This window comes from Leptinotarsa decemlineata, unplaced genomic scaffold (genome assembly GCF_025532065.1).
Source record: "Leptinotarsa decemlineata unplaced genomic scaffold, Ldec_3_MD MMD2_tig00026363_RagTag_RagTag, whole genome shotgun sequence".
Classification (NCBI taxonomy): Eukaryota; Metazoa; Arthropoda; class Insecta; order Coleoptera; family Chrysomelidae; genus Leptinotarsa; species Leptinotarsa decemlineata.
In genome coordinates this window covers 2090209-2108221 of record NW_027412706.1, presented here as the reverse complement: position 1 = coordinate 2108221, position 18013 = coordinate 2090209, and the positions used below count along the sequence as shown (strand labels likewise).

General features: G+C 34.6%; 1 protein-coding gene across 1 annotated transcript in view; it reads left to right on the top strand.

Moving 5' to 3' along the window:
* LOC111514123 (voltage-dependent calcium channel gamma-5 subunit) overlaps positions 1-18013 on the top strand; it is a gene marked incomplete at its 5' end in the record, with an annotated part of 298378 nt that overhangs the window by 164587 nt on the left and 115778 nt on the right. Inside the window, one exon of the mRNA XM_074185146.1 lies at positions 11979-12103. Coding sequence (XP_074041247.1) covers positions 11979-12103 — 125 coding nt within the window. The remainder of the gene's footprint in view (positions 1-11978; positions 12104-18013) is intronic.

Sequence of the window (18013 nt, the reverse complement as noted above, 5' to 3'; positions counted from 1 at the left end):
ACCACTTACAAAGTTTGCCATAGTGGCAAACGTAACGTTTGGTAGTTACATTCGACTATAGCCTACCACCCCGGATTTCGTTCTCTCTAACCCAGAATCACTAATTTCCAATTTGAATAACTCGCGAATGAGTCCACAACACTATTTTTTTTATTAGAAAAAACCGCATCAGCCGTAGCTATTAGCGGCAAACATATAAAATATATCTAAAGCATGCAGTTATTTACATCACAGTTTAAATAAAAGGTTACATTCTTTAAGAAATTCAACAATATTGTTGGTATTGGTATTTTGGAAAATTTCACTTAGTTTGGAGGGAATTTTATTGTTCAGTCTCTCACCTGTGAAGAGCGGGCACTCTACCAGAACATGCTTAACAGTCACAAGCACTTCACACGCGAAACATTTTGGTGGCGGTTCTTTCCTCAATAGATGTTCATGCGAAGGCGAGTGTGGCTCAGTCTTAATCTGGTAATTATGACTTGATGAAAGCGGTTTGTTGCTATGTTGTTCCAAGGATATAATGTAGCCTTGATTTCATTGAGTTTGGAATGTTTTTGAGACCAGTGTTGATTCCACATTTCTACAATTTCGCAATGGAAATAGGATTTGATATCTATCGGCAATGCTTTTATATGCTGATATTACCTGCTGGATGTTCTACAGTTTCTATGGCAAGTTTATCGGCTATATCGTTTCCAGAAATCCCAGTATGTGAAGGAACCCATAGGAGGGTTACTGTCCTGTTATCTAGTTGTTTCATCTTCTCTTCAATCATATTTACCAGTACATGATGGGTATATATTTTCGACAAAAAAAAATAAGCGAGTTGAGAGAGTCCGTAGTTATCAAAAACTCTTTACCAGGTGTCATTTCAATGAAGGAAAGAGCTTTATAGATGACATAAAGTTCTCCAGTGAGAATAGTGGCAGATTCATGTTAAGAAAATTAACATGCGGTCTAGTTCGTTACGGATGCACATCCTACAACACGAGTTGTTTTGAAGCGTCAGTGAAGATTTTCTGGTGAAGTGGGTATTCAGATATTATAGTTTGGTAATGAGCTTGGATCAGCTGGGGATTTGTGTTTGTGTTGCTCATGGATAGTAGCTGAGTATTTATAATCGGTAAGGAAATACGCCATGGAGGAGTTCTTTTTGAAAGTTTGGATTGGATTTGTGGAAATTCTTGCATCTGTATGAGGTTGAGGGAAAGCATTTTTCGTTCATGAAATGAAATATTTGCTTTTGTAGTGGGAGTGACTGGGACAATGAAGGGTTGTCGAGTTTGATGGGCTTGTCGCCTGGCTGCATACGATAGTGTCAGTTCATGTCTTCTAAGCTTTAAAGGTAACTCTCCAAGTTCACAGAGTAGGCTGTCAACCGGGCTTGTAATGAATGCTCCAGAGATGATGCTGATTACGTTGTTATGTATTGTATCCAGAGCTTTGAGGGTGTTCGCGGAAGCAGACGAGTAACATCTGCGCCCCACTGTTTATTTGTTAAGCATTTCAACAGGTTTAGCCTTTTTTGACACACTGTGACAAGATATTCAATATAGGTTTTCCATGACAGTAACTGGTCAAATATCAATCCCAAATATTTTATTTCATTTGTGTATCCTAGTGTTTTATTCTTGAAAGTTAAGGTTGGTGGATTTTGGATTTTATTCGGTCTTTTCGTAAAGATAATACACTTACTTTTATTGGAAGGAAGTTGAAAACCGCTTTTCCTTGACCAGTCTTCTAACTTATTCAATTCCCCTTGCAGAATATTGACCATATTTTGAATATTTTTTCCCTTCACAAATATTATTAAATCATCAGCAAAAAGTCTTGCCTGAACTGGTTTCTGCAGATTTTGTAGTACATCATTAATGGCCACAAGGAATAAAGTGGGGCTGATTACAGAGCCCTGCGGTATCCCATTCTCTACGTATCTTGGTGATGATGATACACCATCCACTTTGACTCGGAAATATCTTTGAAAAAGAAAATTCTCAATAAAAGCTAAAATATTGCCCTGATATCCCCAGGATACTAAAGTTTTGATAATTTCATGATGCCATGATATGTTGAAAGCCTTGCATAGGTCAAAGTATACAGAGATACATTTCTGATTATTTTTGAATGCTTCATTGATATTACTTTCCAACTAGGTTGTCTGTTGTGGATTTCATTGTGTGTGGATTTCAACACTATTCTTGATTTATTTATCCAAAAACAATTCGAAGGTTTTTCCTATCTCAAAAATACAACACCCTCTATCAGTTCTTGATTTGCCCGAAACCGAATATTCATTTTTTTCCGTCAGCAGTGTCATGTTCTACAGAATCTATCATAAAAGATTTTTATAGCATCCTAAAGCTTTTGACATTCTCAACCGGAGCAATAAAATGTTTTTTCATTTCTCATATTAGAATACACTTTCTGTCCATCTATATTTCATTTTCGTCTAGATTATAATTCTTATATATCTGAATGAAATTCTATCTAAACTTCGAAATTGTGATAGAAATATCCCTAACCCTTTCTCGATCTATATTCCGATCGTAAAGTTTGAGAAATTCAGTCATCTATTCGTTTCTCATATAATCTTATTTCCATGAAAATCACTAAAAGAAACTGGGTCTTATTATCGAATAAAGTCGAAAAGTAAGTTCGTTCTATATCTCAGAACTTCTTATATTTGTAGCAGCCATAAATTTCGTGGTATTGCCACAGGGCTATATCAAAATGAGATAATGATGAAATGTGTTTGCGGAATGGGGTCGTTTTCATATTCTGGAAGTTCATCGTAAAATGGAAAAATGTCCTACTTCTCTTTGTAATAACCTCCAATATCATGAAATTCCCGAAGGGAAACAGCAGGCCAACAGGTAATAATGATGAAAATTGTTTTCACTTCTTTTGAATATTCTTCTTCATTGCTTCAAATTTTACTGATGTTGCTTGTGAATTCATTTCACGTCAGAGATTTCATTCTTGCCTTCCAGTTGAGTTTGAGGTTTATCCAAAATAAATATAATCTGAAAGCTAGGTGAGAATTACATTATTTTCATTTTCACTTTCTGAAACGTTTCAATACTGACTGGTTGAGAAAGCTAAGTGGAACATGGTATTTCGTATAAGCCCTGTGCCTCATTGGGTATCGGGTCCTTGGGTGCTCGTAGAAAGGTGCGATTGTTGGCTGTGAATACTGTTCTTATATCGTGCCTCTTCAAAATTTGGCTCACTTTGTAGATAATTCCATGAATATAAGAAAGAGAAGCTTTTGTGTGGGTCTGTTCGTTGGGCTATTTGGGATGTGGGTTACGGGTTCCTCGAAGGTGAATGGATCTTTGGATTTGGGATTCAGAATAGTCTTTTTGGCGAAGGGTGAATTTGAGTTCTTCTAGTTCTTTGGATCTATTGTGGCTGTTAGTGAGTCTGAAAGACCTATGTATAAGTCCCATCATCAGTCGGGACATTTTCCAATTCCAGTAGCTTCACAGATTACCCTGGCCTGAAGAGTTATTTCGGTGTCAATGATTTTGGTATTTTGAAGCTTATTATGTGGTCGTTCTTCTAACAACATCTTCCGTCTGTAAGCCACACACCTGTTCCCACAACGTTTGAGAGTAGGCAGATTGAGACTATTGCGAAGACCAGTGACAAGGCCTGGGGAGTAGGCGGTTTGAGACCTCGAAGTTAAGTCAGAAAACCCTTAAAGCGGGTCACCACTTGAGAAGTAGGCAGATTGAAACCTCAGAATAGTGATAACTTCTTGGAAATGACTTCACAATCGAATCAGAAACATTGAACTTCTGAAAAAATCAGATGTGGTTCTACCGGACTTCAAATTATCAAATTTATCCAACGGAAATTTAAGATCATGGGGAAACAGTGATGAAAATATAATTTCGTTTCATGGACGCGTCATTTCCCCTAGCGGTTGGCGCCTCGCAGTTGGCATCCCAGTTTAAATGTTCGAAAATCCTTTCTTTTTGTATACCTTCCACATAGATCAAACCTTAAAAAAATCAGCCTCCGAAAATATAGCGACGAAAAAGTAATTTTTCATATGTAAACGCGCCTCCTTTATCCCACCGATAGAGACCCAACGACCTATCTTGAGAAGAAAACCAAGATCCTTATCAACAACTCCAATCTCCCTACCGAATCTGAGAAAGCTCTTAACAATGTTTCCCACAAAGCTTTCTTTCCCTACATTGAAAGTGTAACTGACAAAATTGGCCGAATTCTCAAAAAATAGGACATAACAACGATAGTCACCGTCAACAATCAAATTTCCACATTCCTTGGTTCCCACAAGACCACAATTGTCAATGAATCCCAGGGTATAAATGAAATTCCATGCTCCGATTGTGATAAAACATATGTAGGCCACACCAACAGACGTGTGACAAGTAGAGTTTACGAACATCAACTTGCTGTCCGAAAGACAGACCCATCCAGGCCCTGTCCAAACATCATCAAAAGACAGGACACAACATAGAATTTGCGAACACTGAGACCGTCGCCACACAACAAGCTCGGATAATTCGCGAGGCCATCGAAATCCAAAAGCAACCTTTCTGCCTGAACAAACATGATGACGGTCAGAGACTTCCAACTGCCTGGAAACCCCTAAGTTCCCGATGCAAGCTTCGCTCCCACAGTAGCTTCTACAGATATAAATACCACCAAACCCCTATCGACACCTCAGTTCAATCTGAGGAGTAGACAGATTGAGACCTTGTAGAGAAAACTCATGACGAGACCTGGGAAGTAGGCAATTGAGGCCCTGGCGTCAAGTCACATCTGAAAATGACATTATTAATACCAATGCGTGAATATTTTGAAATTTTGTCATCATTATTCAATTTCAACTTGTGAAACTCTGATTACTTCGTCCTGACGTCTCTATTCAGAGACGAAAGCTTGGCGATTTGTGAAATAGTGGGAAAAGTTTGTTTCTGATCGTATATATATATATATATATATATATATATATATATATATATATATATATATATATATATATATATATATATATATATATATATATATATATATATCGAGATCCTTCCAAGATATAAAACATACAAGTAGAGATCCATTTTTCAAGGCGAGATCCGATATCGGATCTCGTCTTGTATCCCATTTTATGCAATTTTATACTTCAGAAGTTCCTCGATGTTGCCTACAGAGGGTGTGGCAGTAACATGCACCGGTATCAGCTCAATATGCATTTTACGGTAAACCTGAGATCCGGTAAATTTGGCGTTATTATGGATCTCGTATCACCACAAAAAACATTGATTGTCTAATATATATCAAGAAATTGGTCTACACATGTATATTTTCTGTTGATTTCTGGATTTTATTTTCTTCAGACAAATCTGATCGAACTTTTTAGAAGAATTATTTCGTTTGTGTGTCTACAGGGTTGGCCAAAAAAGTTGTTGAATGTCGGTCATCTCTTATGGGAAATTCTGTCTATGTTTCTGTGGATTGTTTATTGAATTATCGATATGATTTTCTGTGCAATTGACAGAATTTTTGATTAGTGTATCAGAATGTATTCCGCGTTGGTAAAATGTGTATGCCCATATACAGGGTGTCCCACAATATAGGGAACAAACTCTGATGGTAGAATATTCACTTTATTTTAGGGCTGAAAGTTCCAATAAACATATACCCTTAGATGAATAATAACCGAGTTAATGTGTGTTGAAAGTGACAAAAAATATATGTTTCCCAGATTAACTCCATAACGGCTCAACGTCTCTTAATGAAATTTGGTATGTCACATGACAGCATTCAGTTCCAAATTTCAATGCAGATCATGTGTTCGTAACTTCAAACAGGAGCGTACGGCAGGTGGGTGCCCCTAATCGCCCCTCCCCAAATTTCACGCCACTGGATTAATATCGATTTCTTCTTCTTTTTCTTAATCCCGAATATTTCCTACACAAAAAAGGGATGAGTTTCGTTTCACAAATGTCAACGCTTTTCAAGATATTTTAAGTTGAATGAGTATCCATATAACATACGCATACACTTATTCAAATTCAAATATCTGGAAATTCTTATATTTTCATAGGTCTTTGATATGTGTGCCAAATTTTAGATTATTCGGAGAATTGTATGTAGCTAAAAATTAAATTTCAAAATTCTCAACATTATTATCATTATTACATTAATAATAATAAATTTTTGTACTGTCGTCGGTCCTTGATGTGTAAGCCGAATTTTAGATTATTCGGAAGATTGGAAGTAGGTGGAATTTATAATTAATAAATTCACATCATTATTTTTTTTTTCATTAAAGAATGTCCCAGTCAGACCCTAGCTCCGGAGCCCCGATACTTCCGGAGGCCGCACTGGATCATTCACTCAGATAACCACTCCCCACGTCTGTGGGGTGAGTGATTACTGGGTGCCCTGAGTAGCCGTAGTGAACCAAGGATGACGGCCTTCTGCATTCTTCCGGCTAAGATTTCTGCCGCATCACGGCAAACCGGTATGATTTTTAGAACCCCTATGATCAGAACCACCATTTTTACAGAATGGTTTGGGTAGAGTCTGCGGAGTTCAAAGAGCAAGTCTCGATATTTTGTCCGTTGCGACGATGCGATGTTCGTTTCGCCAGGAGACGAAAACTCTTTGACGAACATCGTCTTACTTTGATGGTCGAGGACATCATTATTATTATTATTATAATTATTATAATAATTATTACATTCTCATCACGAAATTCTTGATGGTTCTTGATATGTGAGCCAAATTTTATATTCTTCAGACGATTGGAAGTGGGTAAAAATTAACTTTCAAGATTATTATTACATTATTTGTTAATTATAGGTGAACCAAATAAAATCGTGTTGAAAAAAGAAATAATTTTTTGCCACCTAGCATGGGTTGATAATGAGTAGTACATCGTCGACTAGAAGAGTTTTGTTCAACAGGAAAATAATAGCGTTAACTTTTATGAAATCAACAAAATGTGATTATATTACTGCAGTCATAATTAAACTTTTTCTTGAATGTTAGAAATCCTTATTTAGACACATTTCATATTATTGCTCGCGTTCTCTTGTAAAAGTAGAGTAGAAAGGTTAAGTATTTCAGTCGATGATGAAATGGTAATAATTCTCTAGACTGTAACGGAATAATAATATTCTTGGAGAAAAGGAATAACACAATTATAGAAACTATCTATTTCCTTATTTGTTTCCACTTGTAATTCCACCAACTTCACTATATACTTTCCCCGCGACATTTCGCAGTTGTCTTCAATATATCTTTGAATTCAACTGTGTGTTTAAGGTCAACTAAAATTGACCTGTTCCGATGCGAACTAATGTCTAGCACCTGGTCTTTTTATCAAGCACCTGCTAAGGATTCGCATTTCAGCGCCAAATTCAACAATGGCTGCGCACTACCGACGGATCTCACGTTGGTGTGAGTTTACAGAACATACAAATCTAATACAACACGTGGACAACTCTTTCTATGGATCTCGTTTCGAAACTTTTTTAACAAAACATAACATTCCTTGTAACAATTGTAATTTGGATTATATGGGAACAACATTAAGGATTTTTAAAGATAGAATAACTACACATGAAAGTGATATAGAGCTTAATAAGAAATCATGTGCATTAGCGCAACATTCTATAGAAAGAGAACATAAACCAAATTACTCTAATATTAAAGTTTTACATTCAGAAAAAATATTTCCAAACGCCTTTTCTTTGAAATGGTTGAAATTAATAAGTCTTCTGATAACATGAATAAGATAACTGACATTGATAATCTCAGCAGTATATACAGTAACTTATTAGAACTACACCAAGAAACATAATGATAATAATGAAAATTGTATTAATTAACTTTCCCTTTAGAGTCAAAGATTATCAAATCATCATGTCCATTGAAAAATGCCATTTATGTGAAGGTATGACATTTTTCAAACCAAAAAAGTCCATTAATGTTTAACTTTATTTCGTCGATTTATATGTTGAATTCATTGTTTTTTACTCATTTTTACACAAACATTCGGTGAAAGTGAACTTGGTCAAATAACTGAAAAATAGAGTGCCTAAAATCTCGGATACAAGTTTCCATAATACAAATCTTAAAATTCTTTAGAATCTTTTCATAGAAAATTCTTATCCTATTCGGTTGATACATAATATTTTGTTCAATACACCTACATCTCGAGAAACCAATAATTTAACTACCAATCTAACTACCCATCCTATCAATGACAATACAACTAGTGATGCTCCAATCCAATACATGTTTACAACCTTAACCTTCATCCTTATCAAACTATCTAAGGATATTTCAGAGTTTACGGAACATAAAAGTAGCTAACAAAACAGTTCTATCCATAAAGTCAATACATAGCAAAGTCAAAGACAAGATCCCCTTAATAAATCAAGTGAATGTTGTTTATAGTATTCCGGGTCAATCATGTGATAAGATATATGTTGCCAAACTTCACGATCAGTAGGTGCTAGAATTACCCAGAAAGATGCTCTTTAGCAGACCTCGTGAATAAGTTTGACCACCATATGGATTATAACTCAATGAAAGTGTTAACTACTGAATCAATCTCAGTTAAGAGGTCCTTTCTAGAAATGTCCTACATTTTTGAAAACAACAATTGTATGAACAAAAGAACAGACATTAATCACATAAGTGAAATTTATTCCTACTTATTGACTTCAGATAAGAACTTTCACAATAATAATATCAATTTGAACAATTCCATTGTATAATCAGATCTCAATTTTAATCTAATCATAGGAACTTTAAACAGAACAATTTCACATTTAAACTAGAGTAAACTTGGTACTCCTAGTGAAATTTCAAACCTTCGATCACTTGTCAGTAGTCAGTCTGTCATATTTCGAATTTCTAACCTCGAACTCGATCATTTGAATCTTGCGCCCACGAGGTCAACGACGGTATGACAGAAAAATATATTCTCAAAAATAGTTTAATCATAAATGTTTAATCATTTCATTTCAGTCGCCCTGTATGTTTTTTATTTATATCGAAATTGGCTATCAACTTTCAGAGAAACTGAGACACTTCTACAGGAGATCTTTTCAAAAAAAAATTCATAATGAACAGTCAAGATGTAATACATTTTATGACAGGCACATTCACTGATTTGAAGCTGTTAAAAAATCACCATGAAACTGGGGTAGTTGGTTATCCATCATTATTTCATTAATTGCATCTGTGATATGTGGATACTCTGCGGCTGTAATTGAAATTGACGATTCATGATTATTCGAATGATGAATAGAGCAAAGCGGTTTGGTGTTATGATGAACTTTTTTCTGGAAAATAAAATGCGTTTTTCAATCATAATCGAATAGTTGGAAAAAATTGAATCGTATTTGAATATTGTTTCCATTTCTGATTTTTTCTCATGGTGTCATGAATTTCTTCACTCATTGAATCTACCGAATTTTGTAGAGGTCTACAACTACCTAGTGAGAATATTTCGAACGTCAGAATCGGGTTTGCATTCAAACTGGTATACTATTTTGTAGTATCTATTTTTTTAATTAATGTCTACTACTGCGAAAGACATTATCAAAGACGATAAGGTGTTAGTCGAAGTGCCCGAGTTTTCAGAAACCCGAAAAATAGCTTCGAGATAGTTATCTCCGGCCGTGAAAAGCACTGCTTGAATCCATTAGCCACATAAATTGGAAGGATGAATTATACCCGAAGCCTGATCTTCAATATGTAACAGAAAAATTCATAAATATAATAAATACCTGTATTCGTAATTGAATGAGATACATCAAAATGAAAAATAGTGAGGGCAGACGGAAAAAAACTGGATAACGAAGTCCTCAATGAAACATATCAACAAAAAACCTATTATTCCGCTTATGAAAACAAGACCCAACCAATCTGAACATAAAAACTAACTATCTAACAAACAAAAAAATCAATAAGAAAAAATAAAAGATACAAAACACAAGTATTATAAGAAGTTGGTGGAAAAGGAACAGAATACAAGCAAAAAATTATGGATAACGGTTAATAAGATTCTGGAAACTGTAACAAAAAAACAAATAACAATAAAGACGAAAAAGGAGAAGTCACCGATCGAAAAATGATGACATGTTTAACATCTTCTTTGGAAATGTAGGATAAAACCAAGCAAAAAAAATAAAAAAATCCTAACTTCATAAGTGAGAAAAATATTTTAAAAAATCACTTTTTCTCACACCGACAAGAATGGATGGGATAAAGAACACCATAAGTGAATTGAAGAATAATAAATCTCCTGGATACGATGGGATCGAAGCCAAAATCGTTATTAAGTTCATTAGCAAACCTTTGATGGACATTATAAAAAAATCATTTGAATCTGAATGTTTCCTTCAGTTTTGAGAAACTCAATAGTAACTTCAATGTTCAAATACGAATTATAGATAATGTTATGAATTATAGGCCTATATCTCCTATATCCCTTTCATCATCGATCAGAAAAATCTTCGATTATGCAGATTATGCACATTTCTAACAAAATATCATCTACTGTCAACATTTCAGTATATCTGACTGTATAGGTTCAGAGATAATAAATCTACTATTGATGCAATTCATTTCCTAACAAGAACCATCTGTGAAACTCTAGACTCCAGTACGCCTTCAATAGGTGTTTTCATAGATCGAAACAGGCATTCGATACCTACGAACACTACATACTTTCAGATATCCTGAAAGATATGGCTGTGAAAGGTTCTCACACAAATTACTAAAAATCTACTCAACAAACAGGAAACGAAGAGTAAGGCAAATCAGTGCAGAAATGAAAATAACATGTTGTGTACCTCAAGGGACAGTAGGTACTGGGGCCGGTGCTGTTCGTGATACATTCAAATGACTTCATACAAAAAACAATCGATGAAGTTATAAGTTTTGCAGACGCACGATGATATACTATGAAGTTGAAGACTGGTACAATCTGAAACTTAACATTGAAAAAGACCTGGAAAACTCCAAATCTCCGAAGGGACCATCATATACAGTACTCAACAAAAAAAATATACGCTGCATTGTATATCAACTCAAACAAGTCGAATCACACTTGGTTGAGGAGGAGTATCAAAAACTCAACAGCATGCTCCTCAAGTCTCTCAAAGATTATTTTTTCGAATACTGCTCAACAAACCTGCCAGATATGCAAGTAATTTGCTGTATACAGAAACATAAATTTCAGATATCAGATAATTATACATCGTTCGAAAGGAACAGGAAACAAATCTATAGGACAGAAAAGCTATTGGTATCTAGCTCCCAAACTATTCAATCATTTACCAAAAGCATTTATATATAAAACTTCTCTGAAACGCTTCAAAACACAATTAATATCATTTGTGAAGAAAAATGAGAATATGGATATTCATAAACCACTGTTCAAATATATTGTTTTTCACTTATATTCATCCATCCCATTTTATAGATTACTATGATTAATAATAGCCTTTAATATGCCTCATTTATTCATTAGCTATAATATCTCTGCAGATATTGAAATGAGTATGTATACTCATAATGATCTAAGCTAGCTATATAGTATAATTCAGTTAGGTATAAATTCATTCAATGTACATTTATTCAACACTCAGTTTTATTTCTATTCATTCATGATTGTGTATGTACTGTAATTCCACAAAAAAGTATGTATAATACTCTTGTGGATATTGTTATGTTTATTCATCTTCACACACAAATATTATATTTCTGTATCGATTTTTCACCACGAATAAACGTCATTATTATCATTTTACCGAACACTAATTTGATGAATTATCAAATATTCCTGTTGTATATCTTCTGGTATATGTTATCAAATATTCACTACACCCCTTCAAATCCAAAAGACAATGTGACATATTTCCAACCCAATCACTATCGAATCAAGACCAATTTGACATTTTTTTCTTTTTCAGATCTTGCACTATCCTTTGTGGTTCAGCATTGGTCCTGATGGTGCTAGCGATATTATTCGCCCTAGTAGGACACTGCAACAACGACAATAAGACTATCGTTGCCTGTGGTTTGTTCATAAGCGGCGGTAAGTCACTATGAAATTAAAATTATTGAATTAACATTGCTCAATATATATACGTAATTGTTGTGCATCACTCTCATTTGAATTAATCGTACTTACACTGTTTTGCAAACTGTCATATGTTTGGTGTACATATGACAGTTTGCAAAACAAATCCACTATTCGTTAGTTACTCCATGCATACATCATTTATTTTTGAATGTGATAATGTTGAAAGGTTTTTGCATTCAATATGTGTGATAGATGAGTTGTTCATTTCGTGGTTATTCATGATCAACGTTAATGAAATGAATAAAAACACTTTTGTGTAATTACCATTAGTTAATTTTATTTATACGAAAGGTTTTCAGCTTAACCTCACTATCAAGTTTGAAACTTAGATGTGAAATTTGAAAAACTCGGTCATATAGGGAGTTTTTAGGTAAGATAGGACAGGTAGTTGGCCTGTATATACTGCAGACCATTCACCACATTCTATTCTATATATACCTGATTTTTTTATTTTTGTTTGGGTTTTGCATTAAACTAAGTTGTACCTAAATCATTATTACTTATGAAAGCTATTATAATTTTGAATTTAGAGAAGTAATTTTGAATATTTTATGAAAGTTCACCTGAGTAGTTGATGCTACTATACTTAATATTATTGTGTTCTCTGCAGTTTGGGTATAATTTACTTATAAGTGTTCTATGAGTTTTACCTGATATTATCTTTTCTATTGGAGAAATTGGTACCTGATTGTTTACTGCAATTTGATTATTTAGTTTTAGTTCATCTTGGAAATTGTTTTCAGTTAAAGGGAATACAAAAACTCTGTGAATCATTGACCTAAAAGCGGATAACTTATGTGAAAGTGGACTGAAAGAGTCAAAGGAAATTGTATAGTCTGTGAATGTGTTTTTCCGGTAAATATTGAATTGAAAACCATTATTAACTCTTGAAATATTTAAGTCTTAAAAGTTAAGCTCCTTGTTTTGTTTGATTTCTACTGTGAATTTAATTTTGTTTCGCAGACTTTTGAGAAAGTTTAAAAATTAATTAATTTGTCTGTTTGAACCATCAACACCAACGAGTAAGTACGTCATCAGCATATCTGAACCAAAACACTATATATTTCTGAGAAAAGTGATTTTTAAGGATACAGGTATTTTCTAGTGTGTCCATGAAAATGTCTGCCAAAATGGGACTTAATGGTGAGCCAATGGGGAGAGACCTGAGTTTTATAGATAAAAATAATTATTATATTTGAAGAAATTTTGTTTCAAACATGTATCCGGGAGATCTGGTAGTTATATATGGATTTGTATTTCTCTTATCTAATATGTATTTCACTCAGGGAAAGACATTCGTCTGTGAGAATGTTAGGAACATATTTTTCACGTCGATATACTAGTTTGATATTATTTTTGATACTCAATTTTGATAATTTGTCATCTAGGTCTATTGAATTTAGAACTGTTTTTGATGGATTAAATTTTGTGCGGTCTCTGAATCTTGAATTTGAAAATTTCAACAACTTACTGGTTAGAACCTCTATACAGGGTGTCCCTGGACTTCCTCTTTTCCTCTCGAGAATATATAGATGGGGTCAAAATATCACCAGTACTTCATATAACTTTTTTTCCTAAAATCCTTCGTTACCAAGTAACGGGCCCTCGAAGTTACAAAATGAAAAATGTTTTTCTTTGATAACTTTTCAAGTGAATATTCAAAATCATCCAAATTTTGGTAATTGACTAAACAAATGAATTCCTTCGATGAGCTTTCATGCAGGAGTTAGTTGTTTTGCTACAAAGTCAGGAACGGACTACTCCCGATGGTCCACACCCCAAAACTTTGAAATGACAGATATTTTTCAATATTTTTCAACAAATTAAGGTTACTTGGACAATTTTATGAATGAAAGTACTCGTGTGGAAAGTCGATCGGAGCAACGAGTCTTGATAAAAATGTAGTTTCACTCGACGACATCAAACCCGCTCGTCCACCATTATTTGAAATGAATAATTATCAAAGCAGAAATAATAATGATAACGTTAATTCAACAACATTTATCCTGAGATGTCTACCATTATTCGAAAATATTAGTTTTTGAGGAAAATGGAAATGATAGGTAAAATGTTCATAACGAATTTTTATAATGCAAACACGTTCAACTAACGAAACTCAAGAGCCTCAAGAGCAAACAGAAATGAAAAATCCGCTACAGAAACTGCTCGATATGACCACCTTCTCTCTCTATACATTTTCTTAGTCTGCGAAGACACCCTCTCTGTACTTGAAATAGCATTCCAGGGTCGTTTCGTATGGCTTCACAATGTAATGTTATTCTATTCAATAATGCATCTCTTGTGTGAATAGGTGTAGCGTAAACAAGGCTTTTTAGATGCCCCCACAGAGAGAAATCCAATGGATTTAAATCCGGAGACCGCGATGGCAATGAATATGGCCCACCTCTACCAATCCATCTATTGTGGAAAATATGGTTCAGATGGTCACGCACAATCAAACTAAAATGAGGAGGAGCGCCATCATGCATAAACCACATATCTCTTCGGGTTTGCAATGGAACATGTTCCAAAAGTCCATTCAAATCGTTCTGAATGAACTCCAAATAACGTTCTCCATTCAATCGGTCCTGTAGAATGAATGGTCCTATAAGATGGTTTCCTATGATACCAGCCCAAACATTCACGTTGAATTTCCGTTGGTGTTTGTTTGCAATATCCCATGGGGATTTTCTTCGGCCCATATATGGAGATTATGAGAGTTGATAACTCCATCTCTACTGAAACCTGCTTCATCAGTGAATAAAACTCGATTAATAAAAGTCATATCCTCTCTTTGTCTATCCATGAACCAATTGGCATATTCCAGTCGTGCTGGAAAATCTTGAGATGTCATGACATGTACCTTCTGGATGTGAAATGGGTGGAGCAGTTGTTCCCTAATTATTCTATGAATAGTGGACTTGGATGTATGGAACTGTTCTGATAGATTTCTGATGCTCATTGAAGGATCATCAGCGACGGCTTCCAAAATATTTTCCTCCAATACAACGGTACGTACAGTCCTAGGAGCGCCCTCACCACCTCGTTTTGGCAAAACTGTACCTACAATAATATCGAAATAAAACAACGTGCTCAAATTAATTATCAATTATTACATACCTGTCTCCCTCAAGCTGCGATCGACACGCTCGAATGTTTCTCTTGACGGTACCGTTCGATTGGGAAAATGCTCGGAATACAGACGACGAGCTTCTGCAGCATTACAAAATGCTCGTCCATAAAATACATGCATATCTGCATATTCATTGAATGTAAACTGTTCGGCCATATCAAAAAATTCAAAATATCCTATAGAATATTGACAATACAATGATAGTCATATGACAACGCACCACTCAACAAAACAAAATCGCATTCCAGTTTCTAATTTTTTATCAAAACTTTCTAAAAGGTTTTTTTGTCAACATCTGTGAACGGAATGGAACATAATTATTCCCTGGATATTTTTCACCTGATCATGTGCAGCCGTTTTTGTAGTTCATTCGTTTGCTTTTTATTAGTATAGTGAATATTTTTTCCGATGTGCGTTTTTTCAGCTAAATTTAGATTCGTGTTAAAAATTTTCTCCCATAAAATTATAATTATCAGTGAAACTCCTTAACAGTTTAGCTGTGAAGAAGAATTTGAAACATTCGAATGTTGAGTTTCATGAGATTCAGATAACTGATCAACACGAAACGTGATTATTCCACACGTATTATGTACATACAAAATATGGAATGAATTCGATATTTCATAGTAGAGTAGCTTGCTAGTTTAAAAACACCACGAATCTACAGAACTTGATATTTCTTTTGAAAAAATATCTGCTATCACAATTGTGACTTAAACTTCCATATAGGTACTGTACTTTTTGTTTACGACTTCATTTCAGCATACTTTGTATTATTCCTGTTATAAATGTTGTTGAATTAACGTTATCATTATTATTTCTGCTTCGATAATTATTCATTTCAAATAATGGTGGACGAGCGGGTTTGATGTCGTCGAGTAGAACTACATTTTTATCAAGACTCGTTGCTCCGATCGACTTTCCACACGAGTACTTTTATTCATAAAATTGTCCAAGTAACCTTATTTTGTTGAGAAATATTGAAAAATATCTGTCATTTCAAAGTTTTGGGGTGTGGACCATCGGGGGTAGTCCGTTCCTGACTTTGTAGCAAAACAACTGACTCCTGCATGAAAGCTCATCGACGGAATTCATTTGTTTAGTCAATTACCAAAATTTGGATGATTTTGAATATTCACTTGAAAAGTTATCAAAGAAAAACATTTTTCATTTTGTAACTTCGAGGGCCCGTAACTTGGTTACGAAGACTTTTAGGAAAAAAAGTTATATGAAGTACTCTTGATATTTTGACCCCATCTATACATTCACGAGAGGAAAAGAGGAAGTCCAGGGACACCCTGTATATTATACTACGGGTCTGGCTGGATTTCCTCGTTTGTAGAGCTTGATCTATCAATATAATTCTGGAGGCTGGAGGTTCATGCATATCTTTTTTATATTCCATGATGTTGGTAACAACATTGTTGATTCCTCCATAGCCTTCTTAGTTTTTGGGAATACATTTTGGTGAGGTCATTTCTTAGAATGGTGACATCTATTGTATCCACCACTTTTTGCATTTTCGAAAAGTATTCTTGTTCTTACAGAAAGTATTCTTTCCTTTATTTGCTTTGGTGAACATGAGTTCGTTGTGGGTTCTTTTCTCTGGTGAGTCCATTAGCAAATCTTTGATACTCCTGGGATAGTTGGTTGATTGAGTTGTCTTAATGATTTCTGCTACTTTGTGTTTGTGAAGGGTTGGGTTATCTAGTTTGTGGGCGTTGTTTTAGGTAGCCAGTTTAGCTTGTACCCTTATGATGTCTTTCATGTTCCTGTTGTCTGGGGGTCCTCTCTTACCTGAAGACTTCCGATATAATCAAGTTTTTGAATTTTTTTTGAAAAACCAATCAACTCCAGTCATTAATATCCAGCTTTTAGCATTCCAAAAAGTAAATAAAGCTCTCTGTGGAATACTGGAGTTAGATAACTCCTAATGAACTTCATCCCTGTGTTTATTCCAAACTTCCAATGAACTGGAGTTTAAATTCAGCAACTGCTGAGGGAACTGCTTTTCATGAAACTTCGAAATACTTCATTACAACAAAGCCATTCGAATAAACGTATCCTAACCTATTTCGAAGAAGAAACAAATTATGAGAACTCTTTCATAGTATTAAATAGGTTTTAATCTCTTCAGTCGATCAATTCAAAACTAATTGAAGTGCATCAAATTGAAAGAAGAGACATTCAAACTTCCACTTTCAGTTCGTTATTTCGATTTAATTCCGTTCTTCACAATCGGATGGCATACTAGCTTAAGATGTTCAGCTTTTCAAGACTCTGAAATAACATTGTTACGAAATGGATAATTGTTTCTAACTCGTGTTTTCATATTCACTCGAATTGTTTTCTATTGGGAGTATGAGCGGTTTTCTCCGTAGAATTGAAACCACCATCAATTAAATATTGATCAGAATGAAATTGCTCTCATAAGATCAACAAACGGGGCCTCATCTGAAAAATTGATGGAAAAAAGTGGAGCCGGGAGAAGCCGGGAGTTTGATCTCTTCTTACATTGATGCGATTGTGGCCTAAGGATTCTGGAATATTATTTTTCTGAATGAGTGATGATTATCAATCATAGTTGATATTCATATTGCTAGGAAACGTACGTTTCCTAAGATTTTGGTATTACCCAGTTTTCTACAAGATTCGATTAATGAGGATTCTCGTTCATGTGGAGGTGACAGATGATTTACGTTACATCCCATTTTAATGTCATCCAAATG